The following is a 26,317-nucleotide window of genomic DNA, read 5'->3' as shown; positions in this document are numbered from 1 at the left end:
TGTCAAACAATCCTTTGCAACGTATGTACTTCAACTTCTTTTTGTCAGCCAATATATAAGCCAATGCCTCTAAATCATTGGTCCAGTTCTGATTTTAATGAACTTATCCTTGGAAAACATGAGAGCTTTACTTCCTACAGGTGAAACTTTAAAAAAAATTAGAGAGCTTTGTGATGCAAACGGACAGCATCTACCACACCATACACTGCTCTATTCACTTAGGTATTTTAAATGATTTTGCAGCGTGTTACAATATACTGCAGATCTACTGACCACTATCCATGATGAGTCAAGCAACTGCATATCGTCTTCCCTTCTGCTCTGCAGCCAGGGCATGAAAAGAAAGGCCAAGATGCATGCTTCATTTCAATGGTACATTATATAAAACTATTTGCTCCTCCGTTTGCAGGAGCAGGCCAAGAAAAACAGACTACAGCTGGAGGCAGAAAGAAAGAGCAGGAGGGGGGGCTTTGTGTAGCTCACTGACAAAGCATTACCCTCATATGGTTTATATTCCAGCAGGCATCTTTGGACACTTCCAGGATCATGCAAACTCATCCCATCACTCTCCGAAGTCAAGTCAGCGTCTTTTCCACTGCAAAAGGAAGACTCTGCTCAGTGCAACCGACTGAAGCCGCCACATGCAGCGGAAAGGAAACTCATTTGGTGGGAGAGCGGCAAGAAAAGCTGTGACTTTCTCACTCTACGGGCTGACTAACTTGTTTCCTTCCATGTGGCAGAGCATGGCTCATGGTTCATTCATGGGTTTTTACTGCATGAGGCTGTGTCATCGTGGAACGCGGTGGTGTATGTCTTCAAAACATCAGATCCAGACCGAATGACATCTTCTTAAAGTTTAAGCCAAGCGTGCAATAAAGGCTTTACTTGAAATACATCTGGCGCTACAGTCAATTTCAATGTGCATCTCACCGTAGCAATGCACTTTCAAAACTGTGACACACCACACAAGCTGAAAATTGACACCATCACTCAACTTCATGCAGCTGCTTTGCAGACAAGATGCAGCAGCTTAATTTACAACTTATTGTTTGAGCAAAATCTCACCATTTTGTCTTTGTCCTGCGTGTTTCAGAATAGTGTGAACACTGCAGCCTGGCTGAGGTATAGCTGACTCATAAGATGAGAGACACATGGGTTTGAAAAAGTGCCAAGTGTTCATATACAATTAATTCACTTCTGGTTTCCTTCTTACTGAAAGCTGAGAGCTGCATATGTGTGTGATTGTGTGTGTATCTCCATTTCTGGTGCAGACAAGGTGGAATCACAACTCTTAACCGCCGAGCTCAGGTCCAGGGCCTTGTCCAGACCACAGCGTATAGTAGGAGACTCTCCACCTGTCATCCTAGACCTCTCTCAATCATCAAGAGACGCTAACAAAGCTATACCGCTTACCCAATTTACATCAACCACAGTGGCTGATGGTTTCCAGCCAAATCTTTTCCTGGTTTTACAAAACGTTCCTTTCCAAAGAAAATCCCGCAATTATTTCACCAAGCTTTTGATGAGCTGAATCCAGAGAAACAATACTCCTCTGTGGTCATTTGGCCTGAGGTAAAAAAAAAAATGGAGTGGAGTGGAGTGGAGATAATGGTGATGAGGTCAGTGTTTGGTTGCTCGCCACTGTATCCCCAATGAGAGCCAGGTGGCTTTTGGCCGAATAGCAGCATTGGTTGTTTTTTGTTTTTTTTACATACATGACATCTCTCTTTGATGACAATGCACATGCATGGGTGCATATGCATTGTCTGTGTGTGTGTGTGTGTGTGTGTGTGTGTGTGTGTGTGTGTGTGTGTGTTGCATACATATAAGAAATATTCACAGATGGTCCTCACTGTAAAGGGTTTCCATTACAGATTTGTGCAAAACTTAAGCGATTTATTTTCCAAATGACGATAAAACATAATTGCAGGATGACTGCGTTTTCACTGAGTGATGTTATGTGACTCCTCCTCTCATGATAATATTTCAAGAAGCAAGGCGATGAAAAACATTTGTAGGTTTATTTCTATTGCAGTCACCAAACTTGCCGAAATTTGCATTGTTACAGCAGCGAGGTGTGTACAAGATAAATGGTAAAAAAAAAAAACAAGATGCCAAACTCTGCAGTTAAAACACCAATTGCACATGGACATAATTGCACATTGTGATAAAACTCTGCATTACAAAGATGCAAATACTTTTGAAATTGGTTCCACATGACCAAAGAAAACACAGGAAAAGAACATTTTATCTCTAGAGCTAGAAAACCTACAACTACCAGAAGGCATCATGCAGACACTCCCTCTGGTGGGTGACGTAACGTGGACTGGTCCATGTGAAACAATGGCAATAAGAAACAAGAACCGCTGACAATAAGAAACTGCTGAAGTACAGCCTGTAGTTGGAGCAACAGCCCCAAGAGCCAATGAAACGCCTCCAAATGATGTAATATAAATCATTTACGGGGGTTGAGGAAGGATATCTAGGGAATGGTTAGATGCAGGAAAGTCTACCACTGTTAATCTACACATATTACCCACATTGCCTTGATACAAAGTTGTTTGAAAATTGGCGAAGTATCCCTTTAACAGTGTCCAGGGGCCTAGCAGAGAAGAGGAAGGCTGAGTCACAGGATCTAAGGCCTCTCAGGAAGAGAGCAGTGTGATCTAAGACATGCTTGGCCAGGCCCCCGCACACTGCTGATGAGTTATAGCCCCACTGCGATTCTCCACCAGCGCCTCCGCCTCACAGATATACTGCAACACACACTCCATCTCACCCTCCCTGTACTGGAGTAACAGGGGACAGCCGCCAGATTCACCTCCGCACGGGGCAAATAAACAGGTGAAGCTGGGAGGGAGCTTATGTGAGATTGATGGCGACTGCACTTTCTCTTGTTCTGGCAGAGCAGGGGGGTCATAAGGTGAGCGGTAATAGCAGGATGTAGGAACACGCTGCTGTTGCTCAACAGAAACATTATTAATTGCTGTGGGTTGTGTGTTCCAGAAAGCGGGCAGGATCTAACTGCTTGAGGTTTTCTCTTTCTTCATGATTAATAATGAGGACTCACTTTTACAGATGTCCTTTTGTTGAATTAGCAAGTTTTGCAGGATTGCACCTATGCGAAAGAACCACACTTAACAAAACTAAACCAAACACTCAGCGGAGCCAAATTCCAACACTCGAGCTGTCCCCTTCTTCAAAACACAGACGCCAAAAGGCAATTTCTCCGAACATTTAAACACACAGACAAGAATAATGGCAAGTGCAGTGTGGAGAAAAGCCATTTGAACGCAGACTGAACAGGCTGTGCTGCTCCGCCGACCACAGCAGATTGGAGAGCGAGGAGGCAGAGAGAATATGGAAACAGGGAGCGGCTCTGAGGGGAACTAACCCAACGGCGAGTGCGGCTGGGGAAAGAGACACAGCGACAAAAGGAGCCGTGCTGACTGTTTCCCTTAGGGTTTCAAAAACGCTCAAACAAGCCAATCAAACAAAAGTGGAATTGAAGCACTTTTTTTGGCCTGTGGGGCTTTTCATAAGACCCTTTCTCTTCATAATAACACAGTAGCTTTCTTGTTGTATCAACATGTAATTGCACTTCCCCTCGCCACCTTCCTATCAGTTTGACAGATCACCCACTCCGCTGAAAGACAGGAAAGGCAAACAGTGCTGAGAAAACAACACAGAAAAAGACATTCTGCAACCTGCTCTGACTGCGGGGATCAATAATGCAACGCTGATATGCAGCTACAACATGTGGTCCTCATTGCAGGATGCTGGAAACATTTTTGTTAACACATCTGCTGAGATCATGATTATAACATCTGTTTGCTCCAGCCTTTTGAGTCAAGAAGTCAAAAAAGTGACATTAGCAATTAACCAGGTCAAATAAGCGCAGGTTAATATCTTGAAGCGAGCATGTTATTCAAGCCCTTTTCTTCAGCTTTTGTCATGGTTGAGGTCCTCTGAGTGTGCTGAGGTTGACAGCAAGTGTAGCGAAGGACTCCAGGAGAAACTGAAGATGTTAATGAGTAAATTAATAGGGGATATGAGACATCCTTTTTCAGCGAAGTGCGTTATGCTACGGTTACAAATTTATGAATGGAAACTAGTGGAGTGTCTCAGGAAGTGCTTCTAAATCGCCACACGTGGTTGGCTTCACAAGGACAAAGTCACCAGGATTCCTCTGCATATTAAATGGCTAAACATTAGCGCTGCCTACCACTTCAATATAATCACAATCCAAGCCCATTCAGCCGGCATTAACAGAGATTGGAGTGATGCAAGATTATCTCCCACTACTGGCAAAAGTCAAGTATGGTGAAGGGCGTTTGGGCAAAAAATCCAAAGCAAGCCACACTTGGTGGCAGGAGTTTTTTGATGGTTATGGCACCGACTGCACGGCAGGACATCAGCCGTACGGTGGCCGCAACCCCCTCTGTGCCCCACATAAGTCCTGCCAGCAGGGCTGTCCCCCCCCCGTCCCCAGAGAGGACCACTCTTCTCCACTCTGTCATTCTCTCTAACTCTTGTGGCCGGGCCCTGTGTTCTGCCTGGCCACTTTACATTTAGAGGGGAGCGAGGCGGCAGAAATGTGCACTACAGATGGTAGAAATTACTTAGCTCACTTAACTTCAGAGATATTTTTTTCCCCCTTTTTCTTCTCTCTCTCCCTTTTCCACAAATTACTCCAAGACTGGGGAAATTGATAGATTCCTTGTGCAAGTGGGCCTTTTTGAGTTGTACATGGAAGGTTTTTTTTTTCCAGCAATCCCAATTGTGATATCGATTCAATCGACTCCACGGCTTTGGAGTACATCCTGCAAATGAACACTGAAAACCGTCTTAAGTTGGAAAAAGGCTGGGGCCATAACCGAGAACCAACACCAACAGTGAATATTTTGACTCAACTGCAACCTGTTTTTTCTTGAGAAGGAGCTGAATGTGCTTTCCAGGAAACGTCTGGCCTCATGTATATCACACATAAAGCCCTGTGCTGTTGGGACGTCCTCTGGGGTGAAATATAGCTGCCAGCTCCATAGGAACATGCAGATGTGGGCTTATACTGTCGGAGGGAGGGAGAGAGGGAGGGAGGGAGATGGCGGTGATTTATTTCCCGTGTGTTTCAGTTAGTTTTGGTCGATGTGAACTGCAGTCTCTCCATTTTCCATCTGCAAGCTTCTTTCTTGCTATTTTCTCTTCTCATTTTCTTCTCATTATGACCATTTTTTGTCTTCTCCTGTTTCTTTCTCTACATGCTGTTTCCCAGATCAGGTCTCTCTTTATGACAGACCTCAAGAGTGACATTGCAGACATTCTATATTATTTAGCTTCTGATAACTATTGGACTCAATAGTGTAAATGCAAACCAAGGAAAGCCATCTCTACTGGTGCAACTCATTCTAATTAATCTTGAAAAAGGAATGTTTAGCCAATCTTGTTTTCTCCGCCAAGTGTTACCTTGCATCATCCCAGTGATGTTGCTCAAAGCTTTAGAACAATCCAAATCCTTCAGTTTTTATAAAACTCTGCTATTTTACTGTACGTTGTCCAACATAGCCTGTTCCTGACTCAAAAAGGCCCTTTGTCTCGCTAATTACAGAGGCAGCTGTACAGCCCTCAACCAGAGACTGGGAGTTACAGCGCTGACAAAACCAGTAGGGAAACCTGTGGCTGAGGCAGCTGCCTTCCACAGCGTTTCCAGCTGGAGTGAAAACGCAGCAACATCCTAAGGACAAGCGCTAAAATTAAAGTATTCGTAAAAGTAACATTTGAGGCAGAGGTTTAATGTTTTTTTCCATTACCTATGCCAAAAAAACTTCCTTCATCCTGCTGAGCTCTATCATCCCCTTTGATAGCAAGGGAAGCTTTTAACTGACGCCAAGCTTCACTGTAAATTTATATAAAGCCTGTTTGCTGCCAACATTCACCAGAAAGCATCTCCATTGAAAATTCAAATTTGTAGGGTATTAAACACAGACCCATAAAGACTGAGAACTAAACTGGGTCAATCGGACAATCACCATTTCAGCATCCGTCCAAATGTGTCAGATGTTCAGCACTACCAGAGCAAGTATTTAGCTACAAATATTTCAGTTTCCTAGCAGTCTAATCCTACCCATCCCGAGCAACATCACATCATCCTCCAAAAATGCCTGGGTGAAGAGGAATGTTCTGTCACTGGCTGGCTGTCTGGGCTGACCAGCTGGCTAACTGGGAGTCATTCTCAGGGAGTCATGAACTTTTGTCCCGCCACTGCTCCCTTGCTGGCTGCACGAGAGGACTTGGGCGACACCAAACAGGAAGCGCTCAACAAGTGGAAGCTATGGATGTTTATCTCGCGCCATTCATCAAGCCCCAAAAACCAGACAGAGAAGTCAGGACCCCAACAAGAAAATCAAGGCTGTCCAGACATGGAGTTGCATGCAGCCACTGGGGGGCTGTCAATACGCCATTAGATAGGTATCCGACTGGGAGGGTCCCCGCCACCCACTAGCTGGCTCCTTTCATCCTTTCTCACAGTCCTCAAGGAGCCTGGCTTTGAGTTGATACCCTTGTGCCATGTGGTGACACTACAACAGTCATATTAGAAAGTATTCAGTAGATTGCAGGAGCTGTAACCGCAAAAGCTGCTATAAGAAACTGAACCTATCAAGATCAGGTTGCCCCGGACTGAGGCAGACCTTAACCACTGAAGTCGGTGAATGTGATCCAAAACCACTACTATCAAAACCAATCTCAGATCAGCATAGAGAGTAAAGAGAAGCAAATCTGCTCTGTGGACGCTGGCCAAGTCATGTGGTTGAGTCTTTAGCAGGAAGAGGCATGAGCCATCGTAATCTATACAATACACAGCTATTATAACAGGCTGCATGACTCCCTGTCACACAATGAGACCGATTCAAAACTAAAGGGTTCAGGAAAGATATGAAATGTCAACCTTGAAGCCATGACACAATATATACAGTTAGAGAGCGTGCATGCAAACATCTGGACATTTTACAGCTGTCCAGCTGAGTGCATCTGCTATAGCATACAGCCTTGTTTGTAGAGTCAATTCTCTGCAAGCATCTTTTATACAAAGGCTCATTGAAAATTGGACATAAGTTACTGTAGCTTGTCATGATGTTGCTGTCTAGTACACCAAAAGACCTCCATTTGATATAGTTTGTTAAGCTGGTGAAGGGACAGGCCCCAAAGAGGAACACTGCAAAGAACACTAAAAAAAACTGCTAACAACGGCAAGAGTACAACAAAGTAAAGCACTCGCTTTGACTCTCTGTCCTAAAGCTATAGTCACAAGCTTTGAGACCATAGAAAAAGAATGAGATGGCAGATACAAGCAGCCTTAAGGGCTGTGTCCATGACACGCTGGGTGTGGATTTTGCACTGAGTGCTGCTGGTTGGATGTTTTGTTTGTTTGTTTTTTTTCTGAGCGCCCAGAATTGGAAAATGTTCAACTTTGGGTAGAAATGCTGTTTGTCACTGTCACTTCAGCTGCTGAATCACAGTGGAGAAGGGACAAACAGCCTGCTGCGAAGACGAGGAGTTACATGTTATATGCACATATTTTAAGTGCTGAACAACAACAACAATGGAGGAGAAATGTGTTAATATACTGTATATGCATTATGTTTCCTCTCGTGAACCTGCTCTCAAACGCTCCTAGACGAAAGTTTCCAAAGGAGCGCCTGGCGCTTTCATCTGGGAAATTACACTTTGGTGGACTTGGCCTCTTAATGATGATTCTGTGTAGAATGGCTGAACCCATTGTCTAAAATTAATGTAAAGTTTTGAAATTGATAAGGGACCCTCTGATAGCAGTTCTTAGGTTAAAACCAAATGTAGCTCATAGTAGGAAAAGGATGCGTATCTTATAGATATTATGAACAGCAGCAAAGACAGAAATAACATTAAGATGGCTTATAAAGGATCCCCCAAGTGATTAACAATTAAATGCAATGAAATGAATATGTCTGTGTGAGGTCAATGTATAGCATATAAACCATGATTAATTTTATTTTGGTATGTCAATGCTATTTGTTGGTCATTGTCAGTGTAAGTTTAAAAAAAGAGAAAGGTATGAATGTTGGATTTATTCTAATGCATTAAGTGGTTACAGCATACCTACAGTGGCTGTGTTTGTATGCTACAAGGTTACATCATCACTGACTTCTGCCTCCTGAAAAGTCTCACTACACATCAAGGTTAAGTCAGTGACAAACAGACCACATTGGGACTTTAAGCACTGTGACTGATCAGCTTGAGCTGCTTTTCTTCTAAATTTCTGATGCTGTTGGAGATTGTTGAGAGTGAAGACAACAACAGGAAGAGGGAAAAAAGACTCTGACTCATTGATTACATGGTATCTGGGTCCTTCTTCAGTAATGAGACGGGGCTAAATAACATAACAAATGATGCAACTCCACTTCTATGGAAGTATGAGTGTAGCCAAGTGTGAGTGCATCACAAAGTGAAAGCATGCAAAGTTACTGTACAGGGGAGTTTTAGACGATGATTGTTAACCTGCAGAGCCTTCACACTTTATGGAAAATAAGTAATGACTTTTTTGAGTTTTGAGTTTTTGGCTTGTGCTCCTTCATTCGAGACACACTAACAAAGTCGAGTTGAACATTTTGGGGGCTTTCATAGGAATGAATGGGATCCAGCCTCCAGCATTGTATCCAGTTCTCTTTACACATCCATGAAGACTACTGTGAGCACAAACTTAGCTTAGTAAAACTGAGCACCATTAAGGCATTTCTGAAAATAACCAAGATGGCTACGGTTGATGTGAAACTTTCTGTTGAAGTACTTTTTTCAAAGTCTGATGGCAAAAAAAAGCAACATTCGTTCACATATTGATGCTATATGCTATCAAAGTTCATCTCTGCATGCTGTAGTTTGTTGACATTCGTCCAAAGCTCAGCACCACATCACATGTTTTTGATTGCTTGTAGGTCTATCCATATTGTGTCCAGAGGTATTTTGGTCTATGGCTGTTAATAGCACCCATTGGAAATCAAAATTCTATTGCAAGGTATTTGCAGTTGTAATTGGTGTGACAATGTCAGGCTAGCACAATGTGGCATGATCATGACACATCACATCTAACGATGTAGTTGTGAGATCAACAGAAGCTGGACTGTAAATCAAAACCTACATTGTAGGAATCTACAGAGGGACACCAATTGACCTCTTGAGTTTCCTATAAATCAAGATTTACAACATGTCAATGAGGAGTTAAGGTAGCTGCATTTTAGGAAAAACCCAGATGCTGCAGAGACAGGACACAGTGGAGGAACTGGGTTACACCTTCCAGTATGACTGAATTTGCACACTGGAATGCCATAAAAAGAGCTACTGAGAAAGTCTGACCTGCTGGCACAGTGACCCGGTAGATGAAAAAAATGCTCAGCTACAACATTGAAAGCTACCAAGATATGGTTAAGATCATGGTTTACATCTGACTACATCTCACCCTGAAAGTTCACAACAGCTGACACAGCAGAAAACCTGACACTGAATGGACAGATTTAAGTCTGGATAAGCATTGCTGTTTGTTGCATGGCTGAGTGGTGAGTCACTTTGTGAAGCAGGCCAGCTCTCAGCGGAGGAAACAGCGGCACGGAGGGGGGAACATGCTTCCATCCAGACTCTATCTCCATGCAGATATTACCGCGTGAAGTCTAAAGCTTTTTCCTGTCTTGCCTCCGCTGACAGACACCTGAGGTTTCTGCTGACTGGAGACATCCTGGGACGACTGTCAGCGGCAAAGCCAGGGTCAGAGATCCTCAGCTGGAAAAGTTGGCCAGGATGAGCAGACTTTGTCAAAGGCTCACCATTGTCATGCATATTTTAGAACACGAAGTCAGGCAGGGATGGACTGGAGAGCGCAAGAAGGCCTACAGTCATATTTTCCATTGATATCAAAGCCATGTGGCTGGATTTCATGAAATAGTTGAGGCAGTACACTGCATTTGGCAGTGTTTAATAGAAGAAATGTGGATGAACGGGCTGGATATGTTCTGCTGTGATGATGTACAGTATATTATGATGAAAATTATGTACAGTATGTTCAGATGTTAACTGCATATATGGCCTTTTCGAAGTTCCCATGACTGTCGGCTATAATTTGGATCATTTCCTGCCATGTTTTTACAAGAGTGCATGGCATCTTTAAACAAACGCATGTGATACGAAGTGATATAAAACTGCACATGAGCAAAAGATGATCCTGATCTCATGTTGGCAGATTATCAGCACCCATTCGCCACAAATGCACTGCACTGATTTTCTTATGCAGGTTGTCTTCAAAGCATCATATTTCCCATCCTTTTCCTGTTACAGATTCTTGCAGCGACGCCAATATGTTACAGGATCCATGTAAATATGCGCAGTGATGAGATTTTCTGCTCTGCGGACCAGAACTGTTCATAACTAGCTAGTGAGAATCAGCAGACCTCGTAAAGAACAACAACATTACCCTGCTCCTCTGGAATGTCAACTTGGACAACATGGAACCAAAGGACACACAGGCTCAACACAGATAGCTCCTTCACTATCCTCCACTTGTTGTTAAACACAAGTCTGTTCCTCATTCTTTTTTTTTCACTCCCCATTATTTCCATTATCATCATCTCAAACACAAATATAGCTCGGACCGGCCTAAATGTTCAGATCCTGGTGGCTGATGAAAGTGCTTTGCTTAATCACCCTCTTTTTATTCAGTCGGTGATAATTACGAACACAAAGGGAGTAATCATTGTTCTAGGCTACACAAGAGGTTAGAAAAACAGCAACGTGTGGATGCACACAGGAGCCATTTCATTATTCCAAAAGGCTTTGCACACCTTTAATCCCACACAACTGTGAAGCACTGGCCCAGAGAAGACAAAGACTGATAAGAGGTTTAGAGCACCTACTGCACATATGCTTAGAAAAGCTGCACCAATAATAACCAATCTTATCAGCGTTCAGTTTTAATTTGCAATAATTAATTATAATAATACCATACGTACTGCTAGCTTAATAAGAATACTACACGAACAAAATAACAATTTCTATATCAATTAGTCATGCTGTGAATTTCTTGAAGAAAACTTTTTTTTTCTCGCATGCGTCCTCGGAAAACAGAAAACACATTGGTTTATTGATTGATTGGGGACCACATTTAAAAATAGCAAAACTATGTTGTATGCACATACAATTTTGCTAAAACCTCAGTGGTTGATGCACTGATTGTGAAATTCTTGGCTAATACTGCTACCAATGCTAAAAACAACAATACGGCCCATGGCAAACCCATAGGCTATAGGCTATTGTTTTAGTTGGAATTTATTCATCATTTATTCATTCACATATTCATTTTGTGTCCCTCTCTGTTACTTTATTATATTGCTGGGAAAACACCGACAAATTTCCCCTTCGAAAAACTCTATTTATTCAAGTTTCTCGCTACATTTTACAAGAATGCATTTGAACACATCATAATAACATTGTGATTCACTTTCACTCAACAGACATTTTTACTGAACAGAACTTGAACGCATCACAATGTAACTCAATCTAACCCCAGTGAACTGTTAGATACAGCTATTGACTGCTAACAGCTAACATTAACCAGAGCTCCTCCTGCTAATTTCAACACAACTTCATTATTCAAAACATAACATTATCAAAAGAAAATATAGTGCATCCCCCGATGTGTTGATAGTGAGTTTATTGTGTCCTTTCATCCTAAAGGTGTCCCTGGGAAGATCTCTGTTTGTCCCAAACATGTTTTTATTGTCCCTAGATGACATGATGCTGTTGTTCTCAAGCCCTGCTTTTTTAAGCAGCACAAAACTGATATGATGCAACAGAAAAATATCAACCACAGTGGTGAATGTCATCTTATTTGCTGATAGGCCGATGGCAGTAAACAAGGTGAATATCGTCCTGTTTGATGTCTAGCCAATGAATCTATGCATCCCTACTGTTAAAAACTGAACTGAAAGTGAAACTTATCTGTGCTTTCTTTGAAGCCAAACTCCAATACAAAGTATATTTCTGTGAATATACATAAATAAGATTTGGATTATACTATACTTTACTGTGACGGTATGTAAACGGATGTTTTGCTTGTTTAGTCATGGTAGTGGATGCAAGAAAAATAAACTTTTCTTCTCGAATTCAAGGTAACAGAGAGTAAGTTATTGATAGACAAATGATCACTTTTTGGGTGAAGTATTCCTTTAATGTACTGGGTTATGTGAAATACGTTTTTGATTTTATTTGGTGTTTGTAGAGCAATGATTATATATTTTTTTCCTGACAGACAAAACCACTTCATATAAAAGGCACAACATCTGTGGTGTCGCCGTTTTACAATGCTTATTATTATGTCGAGCCACTTCAAATTAGAAGCAAAAATTAAACTGTTTTAACCTCATTCTTACTTTGCACGTTATAAACAGGCAGACACAAACCATGATCAGGACCGGCCTGACCACTTTAAGCCCAAATGAACAAGAACAGGCTAAATTAAAGCTGGCGCCGCTGATTTGCACTTTGGATCATTTTCGCACAACCAAATATGTGATGGCAACTGATGAAGCCCATACTTGTATTTAAAGCCACTTCTTCTGCTGAGGCTCCACTCCAGTGTCATTACAACACATTACCATTGTCGTGGAAAATAAAACAGGTCCAACATCACACAGACGGAGCAAAACCACCGACTGGCTCTGTATATATGTGTGCACTTGCACCATGTAAGTCCAGTAACATAATACCACAATGTAAATAACTGGCGCTACTACACTGTGTCCTGTAACTGGAGGAGCATCCGTGGTGCTGTTGTGTGCATGCTTCTGCGGTGATTGACTCATTTTGGGGCACGAGGCCCAGATGTCTGCTTTGGAAAACAAAACCTAAACAGATGAATATGGTAGAAGATGGCAAAACACATGTCGGCGCATCATGTTAGTCCTCCACTGCCTTTGGTGCTGCTGCTTAAGTTTGACAACAAGCTAATTGTTGAAGATTTGCATGTGTTTGTGGAAAACCATTTACTTCAGAGTACATTAGAGAAAACATGTTTGACGAGAACTGAAAGCTGAGTTTAAATCACAGGAAAGGGCACTTAAATGCTTACCTTCTGGTCCACTATGGAGCACACCAGGTCCTTAACAGCAGACAGTGACAGGTCACTAGCCTCCAGGTTCACCGTCTCTCTGGTCAGCCCTATCTGCAGCAGGAAGGACACCCCATGGAAAGAGCTGCGGGAGTTGGTGGGGCTGGGGACGCTGTGACCACCGTTGGACAGCCGCGTGTAGAGCGGCCCGGGTGGGCTCGGCGACGGGGAGGACGACGAGGATGGGTGGTGCGGATGGAGAGAGTGGAGGAAGGCTCGAGGTAAGGATGGGGGAGAGGAGGCAGACATTGGGTTTCTTCCAATGGCAACGTGGAACGCTGAATAGTGGAGGTTTTAGTGAAGGCTGGCAAGGAAAAGCACAGTTGACTCTTGGTAGGGGGAATCTTTGGTCCTCATCAGTGGTGGTGAGTCAGCACTGTGACTGTGTTTTCATCAGAGTGACATTGTTTTTTCATAAATTAAGAGGGTAATAGGCGGTCCGCCCACCTGCACAACACACAATCTAGCTGGGCAGGTGATGGGGAAAAAGTCTGTGAACAACCCGCAGTAAAATCACTGCAGCAAGCTTCATATCCTGGAGTGGTGCTCCTTCTCCTTACTGAAGTCAGTAATCCACTCTGACCACAGGAAGCCTGTCACCACAAACATACACATACACAGACAAACACACATTGTGCTATTTTTATGATGAAAAAAAGTATTCACCTATTTGACTACAGTGGAGACAGTAAAGGATGGGTGCACATTAGAGCCTCTCATTCTGTTGTGCTGTGGGGCAAATCTGCACCACCGTATGAATGAAACTGCTACTTTTCTTCCCTTTGTAGACACATTTTAGTTGAATTCATGTCGAAAAAACATGTTGCAGCCAGCCTGCCTTCTTGATTAATACATTTGGGAAATGGATTTCAAAAAGCTTGTATTACAGAGTCATACAGGCTCAGCATTTTTTTTAAATACAACAAAAATTTCATTTGCTTTTACTAGAATTGCAGCACTCCAGGAAGACTGGGGGCACACTCATATGCTTCTAGTGTGATCCTTGAATAAACAATAAACAATATTGTTTCTTAAACTTTCTCCAATATTAAGTCCTAAGTTATCACTTAGATTTTTTTTTCATTAATTGTGATTTTCCAGGTTAACCTTTTTTAAAGATAACAAAATTCTCATTTGCCTCTGCTAGAATTGTTTCATTAAAAGTTTTTTCTCCTAGATTATCTCCCAAATGATGCTTACCAGGGTTTGCTTTAAGATAACATACTGTACAGGCTATTGCGTTTAATTTGTTCATGTTGCATTTCATTTGTTTTAACTCTGAGCTACTGTCGACCTTTGTTGACTTTGGTAAACTCAACAAAACTATTACAACAACACGCCTTTATGCCCGTGCGCAAAACAATTAAATAATAGCCCTGGAGACGTGTAAAAGTTGATAAAGCGTATCATTTCTGTGTTTACAAGAATTCAAACTCTACAAACATCTGGAGCCAAGGCTTCTTAACATCTGCACCCCTCCCACTTTCGATTGGCTTGCTGGCAGAACTAAACCCGAGTGGAGAATGCCAGCAAAACAAGTTATACAAGACTTGAATTTACACATTCACGGGACTTTGTGGAAACTGATCTCTTCACATAAAGCCCAGTTTAAGGCCAAACGTCGCCTCGAATAGTTCCGAAATGATACTTTACCTTCACAGTCAGCGAAGGGCGCTTTTCTTTCCATTGTGAGTTTGCTGAAGAAACTTTGTAACTCCATCAACTGAGGAAAGCGGAGCCTGAAGTTTCAAAGTCTGCACTTCACACACAAAAGCGCAGCGTCGCAACTTACGCGTAAATAATACCTACATAAGTTTCACATACAGGCGCGCTGAGACTGACCGAGCCGTCCATTTATTTTCTCTTATCTTTTATTCCAGATTGTAAATTCATGCGTATCTTATTATCCTTCCAGCTGTGTGTCTACTCCCCCTGCTTGACGAGGAAAAAGAGCAGCGACCGCCGTTGGGGCTTGGAGTCTTTTTATCATCTCCGCATAACTGACTTTCCATGTGTGGGAAGGAAAAGTTGAACTACAGTCCCAGTGAAGCAATGGCGCCTCCGATGGAGCCCGAGTCAATGCGCATGTGCTTTTCTTTTCCGTTATTTCAACTTGGCCATGCCAAGAGAAAAAAAACTCTGTTCTACACGACCCGGATCGGTTTGAAATACACTGGTTTCCAAAGTGGGGTCCTCAGGGGCCCATAAAGGGGTGCCCCTATGCCCCCAGCAAGATGAGGAGTGGATTGATCTCACTTAACCTTAATAAACACAAAAAAAAATAGAATTTGTGTGCTGTCTCAAAACTCTTAAGAAGTTTAAATGGAAATATTGTATGTTGTGGCCCATTTTGTATGTTGAAAGACCCTGAAATGGAAAGTGTAGGTTTGATTTCATACTTATGAGGAAGCTATCTGTTTGAAATTGAAAGAAAAAACAGGAAGGGAGACTTGGATTTTGCAAGGATGCTTACGTGTTATCTAACTGCCAGCTCATGTTGATGAACTGATCAACACAGTAGGTTACACAACACATTTTAGGAACTGGTCCATTGTTACACTTGATATGTGAGATTCTGCTATTCAGTAAAGACATGCTACCTGAAACTCAGTGAAATATGTATTATGAGTATTTATGAACTCACACGCAGGAGCATTTCTAGGAGTGGAGGACATTAGGGGCATAGCCAGGACCTCAGTAGGGGGGTCCAGAGGGATCCCACAAGAAATTCTGTTGAACAAGTTTTTCTTTTAACATGATTTTTTTAATGCACTCTGGCCCCTTTTTTACACCTAATACTCCCCTTTATTTCCAAAATAGTTACAAATTTTGCTGTTAAAAATCTCAGTATATATTAGCATTGAGTAAAAACAGTATACTTTATGATTGCTCTAATTAAAATGTTTTAACTAGAGTTGGAAAAATCGTTAAATCTATCAATTTATGTTAACAGTGGTGGAATGAAACTAAGAAAGTATGAATGGAATGATAGATTATTAAACCCGGGGTGTTTTATTATTATTAGGCCTATTCTTATTTCTGTCAACATATTTTGATTCAGGGCTTTTTAAGAAACGTTTGGGGCTGAAACCTAAAAAAAAAAAATGTCAAAGCCTAACAATGCCACTGCTTACATGCTCTCAAATTTAGATTTGATGGACTTGCACAATTAATCTATAAAGTAAAAATATATGATGCTTTCAGACTGTATCCAAACATTGTTTAATTCAGAGTCAGTGTGAACTCAGAGAAACTTGTATGTTTACAAAAAATAAAGATGTGTAACAGTCAAGGGAGTTAATTTATGGAAATTAATAATGAAACTGACAAATATAAAACAGAGCTATGAATGCCAGAGTGCGCATATGAATACTTGTCTGAGACTTTGGGATATATAGAATATACATACACTGTGTTTTTCTTGTTTCTTTAATTTTCATAATATATGAGGAGAACAGTAAAAAAAAAGTTAATGTAAAAAGGTCAGGTGACTGTTCTGGGGGGTTGCAAAACAAGGTAGGCACTTCAAATAATTTTTGTTAGCACTGGGGAGGGAGTTATGTTTCATGATTTAGCAGAGGGTGATACAACTTTAAATGGTTAATTTCTTTTTTTGTATTTATTTGGAATATCATCTGAACCCCAAAACCTGCAAGTAAGTTTTACAGGCATTTTTTCTTTAAAAATCACCAAATCGTATCATTAATCACAGCCGGAAACTGTAAAATATATTATTTATGGTGGATGGAGGGCCATGCATTTTCCCCCAGTCACACAGGGAGCCTCAAGGGAAAATGTATCTCCAGAGAGAGTGATGATATAAAAATAAATAAACAAATAAAGTCACACACCTGCCACCTCCCTACTCTGATACGGTCTGAGTACAGTCCCTAATTCAGCCTTCTCTGTCAACATTAACATGCTTTAGTTTGTCTCTGTTTCAAAAGACATGTTATTCTTATTATATTTTTTTTTTCTTGTATTTGAATTGTGTAAGTAAGACAATGACCAGAATAAACTAATCTAAACATAAAAAAATCAGCAATGATAGCAAACATAATGCAGTTTATTGACAACAAAAAAATCATTCAAAAACAAATCAATACTGTGGAAATGATGGGTCTATTCTCTTTGCCCAAGCCATGAGGCCTCCGCTGATGTCTTTCACTGTGATACTGTCCAGTTCTGATCCGCTCATCTTCTCAATAACCTGCACCGCCTTCTGAGAGTCGTTACCCAGCTTACAGATCACAAACACTGGAGGAAAGAGCGGAGAGAAAACACTGCGGTTAGTTTGGTGACTGGATTGTAAAAGAATACTATGCAGGATTTTTCTTTAAAAAAAAGAAAAACTCATATAGAAGTTATTCATGTCAATCATCACTTATGAGCCATCAGAAGTGTGTGGCAGTGTATTTTTCTGCAGAGACTCTGCCCTCTGCCTGTATTTAGTTGTTTTTTTGTGCTTATGGGCATGTACCCCCGCAGTGCTCAAGTGAGGTCAGAGCTTTACAAAAAGGTAGTGACCAAGTGACGAAATAACACAATATCATCGAGGTGAAACGCTGAACCAGAGTGAATCTAGGGTTGGCTTCATCTTTCAGTTTTGCTTGCAAGCATGTTGACAAACAGAAACCGATAATTCTGCACAGTATACCTTTAAAGACTTAATATGCATCAGATTCACAGTATTGATTATCTTCAGTACAATCAACCTTTACTTCTCTGTATGATAAAAAAAGAGAAACACTGCAAGGGACAAAAGGCTGCACACATATTACAAATATAACATTAAATGAACAGAGGTGTGCAAATCATAAAAAACCAAGACTGTATAAAGGCTAAATTTAGTTCATTGATAAGAGAGCTCCACAACAGTGAATATCCAGAACGTCACCAAAATAACATTCTGAATATTAATTTCTCTAAAGCAGGCCAGCTGCTCAGGCTGACTGTACATGTTTTGGAAAAGGGGTCACCTAGCAACCCCATTACAACCTGTTACTAGCCGTCCAAAATAAGCCTGCGGCCCTGCAGTACGAGACCACACAGTGAGGGTGAATATGCACAAGTGGCTCTACGTGCCTGTTCATTTCAAACAACACATACGGACCCTGAACGGTGTTTTGACACGTTACCTGGAGGCTGGCGATCGCCCTCCATCTGCTGCTTCAATTGGCTGATTCTCTCCTGAAGTAATTGGATATGTTCACTCTTCCTCTCCTCTAAACTTGAGAGGGGAATGTCTGGTACCAATATAAGGTCAATAATCACACAGCAGTGGGAATAGGAGATTGATTTTGTGTCTCCATCTCGAAAAGGATACTGAGAGAGAAAGGTAGGTGGCATATATCGACCTCCACAAGAGGGCGCACATCCAGCAAGAGATGGGGCTCTGCCTTGTCTATTATTGATTTATAATCCTAGAATGACATTAAAACAGTCATTAATGCACAAAAACTTTATAATTAAGGAGAGGTGTGGCTGTATCTGTTGGGGAAAAACATTGATTTACATCAAAAGCTAAACAGGGAAAACAATATTATTCACAGCAAATGTTTCTTGGATTTGTATTTGTGGAGTAACGTGAACATTTTAACTGCTTTTCCTTAAATCACAGGAAACAAAACTGCTTTATAACTGGAGCCCCCCTGCACAATCTGGATTACAGCCCAATCAATCATGATCCCAATCTCTGCGCCTAATGACTCAGCGGGTTTTGAAAGCACCAGCTCTCCAGAAACAGATGCAATCCGCCACCACTGCTCTCGCTGCCAAATAGAACATGTTATTCTTTCCCATAGAAAATCTACTGGCACATTTTAAGTCATTTCCCATTTGGGGCTGGGTCAGCGCTGAGATGTAATCAGTTTATGAATGTGCATGAAAACTGAGAAAATTGTGAGTAATCATACAATAAACAGCACTAAATACAGGGAGTCACGCAACGGCCAACTGTTCTGGACTATATATTCACTACCTGTACTGTGATCCGCTGATCTCTGGAAAGGAGGTTGAGTCTGCGGCACTGAAACACATGGAAAATCGGGCAATGAAAGATTTTTCCAGTGACTCAAGAATAATGACTTGTACTGTGTCTTATTAAAGAGACAGTTCAGATTTTTTTAAGTGGGGTCGTACCCATAGATAGTATATTAAAAACATTAGAGGTCAGTCAGCACACTCCAATTTTGGAGAAGCAGGCTGTAGTCTGACACGGAAGCTAAGCAATGTACTGCTGTAGATGGGGGCCAGCAACAAATGTTTTTTAGCCATCTAAAAAAAGTTTTTTTTAAAAATCTAGTGTATGCTATTCTGAGAGTATTTTCACTGCTTCACCTTAATGTCAGAGAGTGATTTTCAATCAGAAGATTAAGCCATAGTATCGCTTTCTTCAGAGCCACACTCTATTATGAAAAACAGTAACTTAACATGGCTGAGCACAAGAGCTGATAGTTCACCACTTTCTCTAACAGTTTTTTAGTGTGTGTTGTTGTCTGATTTTGGTGTTTAAAATAGTTAGTTCAGATTAATCAAAGTCAAACAATAACACAAACTAACCATCTTATTGAGGCAACAGCAGACCAGCAGCTCCCCTGTTCAGCAAGCTAAAATAACAGTTTTTCTGAATGTAGTCTGGTGGCTTTGAAGAGAGCATAGATGGGGAACTGAAGTGGTTAACTTTTTTTTAGGTGGGACTTTTTTTTTAAGGTTGCGTAAATATATTTTGTTGCTGGCCCCAATGACTAAAAGTGCATTGTTTAACTTCTGTGTCGAACTCCAGCCTGCTTCTCCAAACTGAGGGCGTGCCATCTGACATCTACTGTATGTAATACACACGGCAACATGCAGTTGATGTAAGAAACACTGTTTCATATAACTTCAAAAACAAACATTCCTCTTACAATGTGCCACTTATGACCAACCTTATCAGTGGCAGCAGACCCACAGAAAGCCTCATAGTCCACCAGTTGGGTAACACTGGGGTTCTCCCCGCACACTGCACAGCCGGCCTGTTTGGGCCGTAACTTGATGGACCTGAATCTGGCGTCTTGAGCGTCAAACATCACCAGCTGCTGTCCACAGGAAGCTGGCATGCCAGGTGAAGGAAAAAGCTACTTTGTGAAAAATATCAGCGCGCTGCTTGATTCAGAAAATCAGCTGGCACATCTCCGCTTTTGTGTATGAGAATCATAACAACATTCAGCCGTTCCGAGTAGGAAAACAGTGCAGTACTTCCCTGGCTGACGCATAAGGGCCAGGTGTTAGCATGAGCATCACAATGCAAGACAGAGGGCACAACAGGGCATTCTCTGATGTGACTCTCAAATATTAGCACTTTAACCACAGAGATTTCTCATAGGAATGGCAAATGCAAAGTCAGCAGCCTGTTTTTGCTATATTTTATCAGACAGGCACAAAAACACCCTTCCTACCCCTTACTTTGCTACAATAAAAGCCCTTTCAGCAGCTGATTTATGCAGATGACTATCCAGAACTGTGATATAAAGCAACAAACTGCCCAAGGAAGGTACTGTATGTAATGTGGGAGTTCAGACTGGAAAATCAAAGGATACAGCCTTGTCCAGAGGCAATCTTAAGGACTTCCAAAGCTTGGAAGCAGCCCATTATCCCTGGAACTTAAAGAAAAGTGGAAAGTTTTACTAACAGCTATCATTTACACAGACTGCACTCTGTATGAAGTTAATGGCTCCTGGGCAAGTAAGTGGACAAGACTTACCCACTCCTAACACCCCTCCATCAGAACAATTGGTCACTGTCTCTGGGGGTGGGGGTACTGGGTACAGACATCTGTAGCAGGGGCCTCCACAGTAATTATATACTGTCAGCTACACACACACACACACACACACACACACACACACACACACACACACACACACACACACACACACACATTTTGCTGGTGAAGTGACATTTTTTGCTGGTGAAGTGACATAACAAATGTACTGGGGCTGATGGACTCTACTTTACCTGTCCCTCCATTCTCAGAGCACTTGCTGACACCAGAGGCTTGCCACTGAGCACGCAGGCGTCGTTCACCAGATAACGAGTGGGGACGTTGTCTGAACAATCAGCCACAATGTCATATATGAGATCAGTGAAGTCAAGGTGTTATCCAGAGTTCATATTACTGGTTAGTCACATGTACACATTTCCCAAAAGATTATCTAAAATACTGTTCAAGCAATCATAAGCCTGAATGAGTGCATGGCAGCTGCAGGATAGTTTCATGACAAAGAATCAGCAGGTCTGTGTAGCAGATGTAGGTGGAAGGTTTTTGCTGCAGGATACTGCTGAATGAGTTGCAAGGCGTTCTCCGATGTGAGTTGCAGGTGGTAGGGAACACACTCAACTGTTGAGTTCAACCTGAAGACAGAAAGTCATATTTTAAAAAATTAATTCATTTTCTAAAAGTCACTCCCAGAATGTGTACCGGAGAGCAAATACAATTTGAGAGATAATTGTAAGTTTACTCGAAAAAATAGAGAAGAAAATAAATGTATTTCTATTGCTGGTGTTACATTTTAGAACAGTGCTAATCTAAATGAAAAAAAAAAACATGTATTTCAATTTTGATTTTCAAAAGAATGGTTTTTGTGTTGATTTTGTTCATACTGTTTGTTTTGTTTTTAATTATTGTATTATGTGTATAAACAGAATATACACACTACTAACTAACTATCTATCTATCTAAGAGTTCAGATTGGGTTCTCCATAATTAGCAGCTTTAATTCAAACAGATCAGTATTTCAATCAACCATATATTCAATCAATCATATAAGAACCACAATGGTGATTCAATTAAACCAAGAAAGAAACAACTAACAGCAACATGTGAGTTTTAAATCTGACATGGGACCTTGGTCACATGTCCGCCCCCGTTCTTCTTTCTCCCTGATAATCTCTGTCTCAGCTCTCAAAAAAGGGTGCAAAAACAAACACGTTATCTTAAAGACACACATTAACACTCAAGACTTTTGTATTATAAGATGCAAACAGTAAGTTATTAATAATATACAATCAAATTAAGAGGGTCTATGTATACCACAGCACCAAGAACACTATCCACAACATCTGCTAGTCAAAGAAATGGCGCCCTCATGTGGTCGTTGCTGTAAAGTGTGTGCGCTAACCACAGCAGGCCCACTGTGAGGGAGAAGGGCACCAAAAACAGCTGTCTCTAAAATAACATGTTTACACAATATTTGCAGACTGGGGAGAAATACACAACCAAATATAACCTGTGGCGAGACTGGAGAGCGCCAGCACGCCTTACGCTGCAACCAAACGGTCACAAAACACATAGAAACACACCAACGATCATGGTAAGAGAACATTTACTAATAAAATCAGAACATACTAATTTGTCTGTTGCAGTTCTGTTTGCGCAGTTTTGGCACAAGTTTGCAGGAATAGATCTCTGAATGGATACCTTTTAACTGCGCTGGCAGCCGATAGAGCCTTGGCTCGGTCCTGGTTCTCCTCTCCATGGAGCACCTGCCTGTGCAGGTTACTGAGCTCCACCGTGTCGTAGTCCAGCAGGCCCAGGCGTCCTGCAGAGACACAAAGACCAACAAGGCAGTGAGAAAGGCGTGAGGAATAACGTCAAACTTGGATGACAGTGGCAAATCATGAAGATTAAACTCGATAACTAAAGTAAGAATTGAACAAAGTGTGCCTTATTTAACTTTCGTTAGTGTTTGTTGCCTTTTCTCAAATTCTGCATCTGCTTTCCTTCATTTTTTCTGGTTTTCCCAAGTTAGATACAGCCAAAGTGTGGTTGAAACTTCACCTGAGGCAACAGGTAGTATAATTTTGACCCCAAAAGACAAGCATAATCATATTAATAGTAAGTCTTAAATTATAAGCTGTGAATATAGTCTTGTCTCTTTACCTAAATGTTCCCAGTGCTCCTGATTTTAATCATGAAACAGCGCTTTCATTATATTTTTCCTTTTGGAAATGAATAATTACGGCTCCGCAGGTACATTTATTTAGTGTACCACCACTGGAAGGTGAGCCAGGTTGCTAATTTGAAACGTTGCCTAAAAGAAAAGTCAAACCACTGATAGCTCCACAATCACTCACACCTATATAGCACATTTATTTCAAGGTTAATTTATTTGGCACAAGGTCATGCTGATCATCAGTCGACTAGATTACCTACCGACGCCTGCAGCCGCAAGATACTGTGCCACAGGGCAGCCCAGTCCTCCACAGCCCACAATCAGCACTGAGGTCTTGGCTAAGTTTAGCTGACCTGCGGACAATCAAGATTTACTCTGCTGTGTTCACTCATGCTTACTGTACTGTAAATCACAACAACGCTGTCTGTAGCCGGCCATACCTTGTACGCCCAGCTCAGGCAGAAGGAGCTGTCGGCTGTACCGCATGATGTCCTCGTTGCTGAGCGCTGGTTTGGCTGTCAGGGGGGTTAGGGGTGTCACTTTTTCATACAGCTCCAGTGCTGACGTATGGCTCTGGAATCACACCAGGGAGGAATTATAACAAGTTTAAACAGGAGCTTTAAGCCATGTGGCATCACAGTCCTCAACAGCCTGTCTCTACAATATAATGAGCTACATTTATGTCTCTCTTTACAGCCCATATGTCTGACATAAGGAGCTATTTGGGAAAAGCTCTTCATCGGGAGGGATTTATACGGTTTATAGTGTGCTTATTTATATTCTATTTGGCATTGGAGATTAAATGAGGTAAGTGTGCTCAGTCTCTTGAAATTTTTGGGACTTTTTAAAAACTTTACATTTTTTTGTGATTAGGAGGCCTTTATGCATTTATGCACATTTGGAATTTGCTTATTTGTTCAATCAAAAGCATCTGAATTTAGGAATATGTAGCACTGCAATCTAGGATTACATTTACTACACGCTGTAATCTTGTACTTTGAATGCAATGTTCGCATGATATTATGTGGGTATTTTGTGATCACACTCAGTAAGTGATTATATACATCTGAGCACAATATGCCCAATTATTCAATTACCCAGTGATCTTTTTTTGGTACTGATAATTTTTTACCCTGCAGCACCTGTAAATGTGCATTATTATGTGTGTATTACTGACAAAACAAAACATCAGGCAATTTATAACATAACGTAAAAATAAAATCAAATAGGTATGACATAAGTATATGTGAAGAGTATAAATAACAGTAATTCAAGACAATTACATAAAAATGAATAATAGACAAAAAAAGGCTAAATGGGGGTACAAGCATACAAAGGGGGAAAAAGAAACTAAGGGGAATTTAGGAAAGAAAGTGCATAATTTTCCAAAAAGTTGACATATTTTGTTTCTTTAAACAGAGTGATTTGAGAAGAAATTCTAGGAGAAAAGATACAATTCAGGAAGTAATTCTATTTGAGAATTTAAAAAAAAAAAACATTTTGAGTAAACGTACTGTACTTTATATATTCTGTGTTTTTCTGGTGTCCTGTCATGAAGCTCTGATTCGTTTTATATTCCATATCCTGAAGCTACACATCATCTTTGGGACATTTAGGTCGGTCACTGGCTATTTTAAAAGCTAGTTTGCTATACAAGTGCCCAGGTGAATTTTTAAGATACGAGTGTGTTGTTTTGTCCCGTGAAAGGTTATTATCGGTGTTTGCTAATATTATATTATACAGGCTATACTACGGTTATAGCTAGTTTATAGCATAAATGCTGCTCGATAACAAACGATGCCTGGAGAATATAAAAACACATTTCTATAAGACCAACAGATTGTTTGCCTGTTGTAACAAACTTTAGCTTTCAGTAAGACTTTCCTACCTTCTCCAGTAGTGCCAGCTTGTTCTTCAGAGCAGTGATCTCTTTCTCTTTCTCCTCCAGCTGCGCCTTCAGGCAGCGCACCTCTGCGGCCATGGCTGCAGGCACAAACACAACACGTACACTTACAAATATCAGCGCTACTATTCTGGTTTAGCTTGCTAAATGTGTGACAGGGACATGTTAACATGAAATCAAACCGTGAGTGCAATACATTCGGTATAAGCATGAAACATAGTGCATAAGTTTCCGGGTTTAACACGTGACTGCAATGCTGCCTTCATGTGCTCATCGGAAGCTGTGTATTTACGAGTTACAAACACATCAACGACGCTCAAAAGTCGTAACTATAAGTGGGAATTGGGAAATTATCTAAAACATACTGGACAAATCGTAAGAACACCGTCACATAACAGTAGGTGGTGATAATGATCCACCTGGTTGAAAGTCGCCATCATAAAAGAAGAAGAAATCGAGAAATTTCGATGATACCCGAGCGTACTTACAAGTTGTTGCGTTTGCGTGACGTTGCAGGGCAGCAGAAATGGCGGAAAGCATGAAAACAGTGTTAACAATTTACGGTAAAAAGATATATTTTATTGCTTTGTTCCTAGTAGCTATCATTTACTTTTAGTAGTTGCAAGTTTTAGAGTATGCCTCTATTAGCTGTAGCAAGCAAAGCAAACTTTTAACTCTAAAGCATGTTAGGCGAGTAGTACTAATACAAATCAAGACCAACCAGGTGGTTCTCGTACTAATAGTACTAATACTTTTTATACAGAACAGAAAAATACATACTAAATGTTAATGCCAGGGATATATTGTTCACAGTATAAATATAAAACAAATATTACACAGCACATTAATCTGAGTTCATATGAAACGTTTTGAAAATGAGGTTCGTTTTAACAGCTTTTTTTATTTTTTATTGTAGCATATTGGTACACTTATTTTAGGAAATGTTTAAAATTCGATTCGGAGTCTATTTTTTCTTATGTATGTGGAATTTTCCCATCATCAAAATCAGCGGGCCAAAGATAGTAGTGTCCTGGTCCTCCACATTGCCCTCAAAACAAATAAAAATGTATTTTTCCGGTAAATTAATACTTTGTCCCGCTGTTCTCTTTATGTAATGGTCAACATAAATCCAAAAATATTTTATTATAAGTACATTGATAAAATACATGATGGATTGTTTCTTCTTGAAGTCTACAGAAATCGCAGGAGTGTTCATATCAATTTTAAACCTTTTAAATACTTGATAACAACGTTATTTTATAACTTGACGTCTTAAATGCATAAACATGGCGGTCAAAAGTC

General features: G+C 40.9%; 2 protein-coding genes across 3 annotated transcripts in view; both read right to left on the bottom strand.

The window, feature by feature from the left end:
* prkd3 (protein kinase D3) overlaps window positions 1-15,244 on the bottom strand; it is a 51,929-nt gene extending 36,685 nt beyond the window's left edge. The window contains exons 1-2 of one of the 2 annotated variants that reach the window (XM_042500652.2): window positions 14,834-15,244; window positions 13,142-13,773 (exon numbers count right to left, since the gene is read on the bottom strand). In XM_042500652.2, coding sequence (XP_042356586.1) covers window positions 13,142-13,429 — 288 coding nt within the window. In that variant the 5' untranslated portion in view covers window positions 13,430-13,773; window positions 14,834-15,244. The remainder of the gene's footprint in view (window positions 1-13,141; window positions 13,774-14,833) is intronic. The other variant, XM_042500651.2, reaches the window with a different exon arrangement.
* Window positions 15,245-17,225: 1,981 nt separating this feature from the next.
* mocs3 (molybdenum cofactor synthesis 3) lies at window positions 17,226-25,264 on the bottom strand. Its single transcript, XM_088087717.1, has 13 exons — window positions 25,001-25,264; window positions 23,553-23,685; window positions 23,373-23,465; window positions 22,638-22,758; window positions 21,496-21,571; window positions 21,176-21,292; window positions 20,922-21,030; window positions 20,758-20,820; window positions 20,107-20,270; window positions 19,161-19,208; window positions 18,507-18,603; window positions 18,319-18,426; window positions 17,226-17,437 (listed from the first exon to the last, which is right to left on the bottom strand). Exons 1-13 carry the CDS (start codon window positions 25,091-25,093, stop codon window positions 17,280-17,282), a joined length of 1,380 nt encoding a protein of 459 aa, XP_087943843.1. The 5' UTR covers window positions 25,094-25,264; the 3' UTR covers window positions 17,226-17,279.
* Window positions 25,265-26,317: the final 1,053 nt, after the last annotated feature.

Source organism: Plectropomus leopardus, chromosome 14 (genome assembly GCF_026936395.1).
Source record: "Plectropomus leopardus strain MGB_pleo_1.0 chromosome 14, ASM2693639v1, whole genome shotgun sequence".
NCBI lineage: Eukaryota > Metazoa > Chordata > Actinopteri > Perciformes > Serranidae > Plectropomus > Plectropomus leopardus.
The sequence above is the reverse complement of the archived record's forward strand: the minus strand, read 5'-3'. Positions and strand labels throughout refer to the sequence as shown.

Bases quoted from the DNA above. Each gene is read 5' to 3' on its own strand.
- mocs3 (XM_088087717.1), bottom strand. From the start codon at position 25,093: ATGGCCGCAGAGGTGCGCTGCCTGAAGGCGCAGCTGGAGGAGAAAGAG. The intron at 21,572-22,637 runs GTATCCATTCAG...TTCTGTCTTCAG, and splicing joins GCTGCCAGCGCAGTTAAAAG to GTTGAACTCAACAGTTGAGT. The intron at 18,427-18,506 runs GTATCCTTTTCG...TATTGGTACCAG, and splicing joins CCACCTACCTTTCTCTCTCA to ACATTCCCCTCTCAAGTTTA.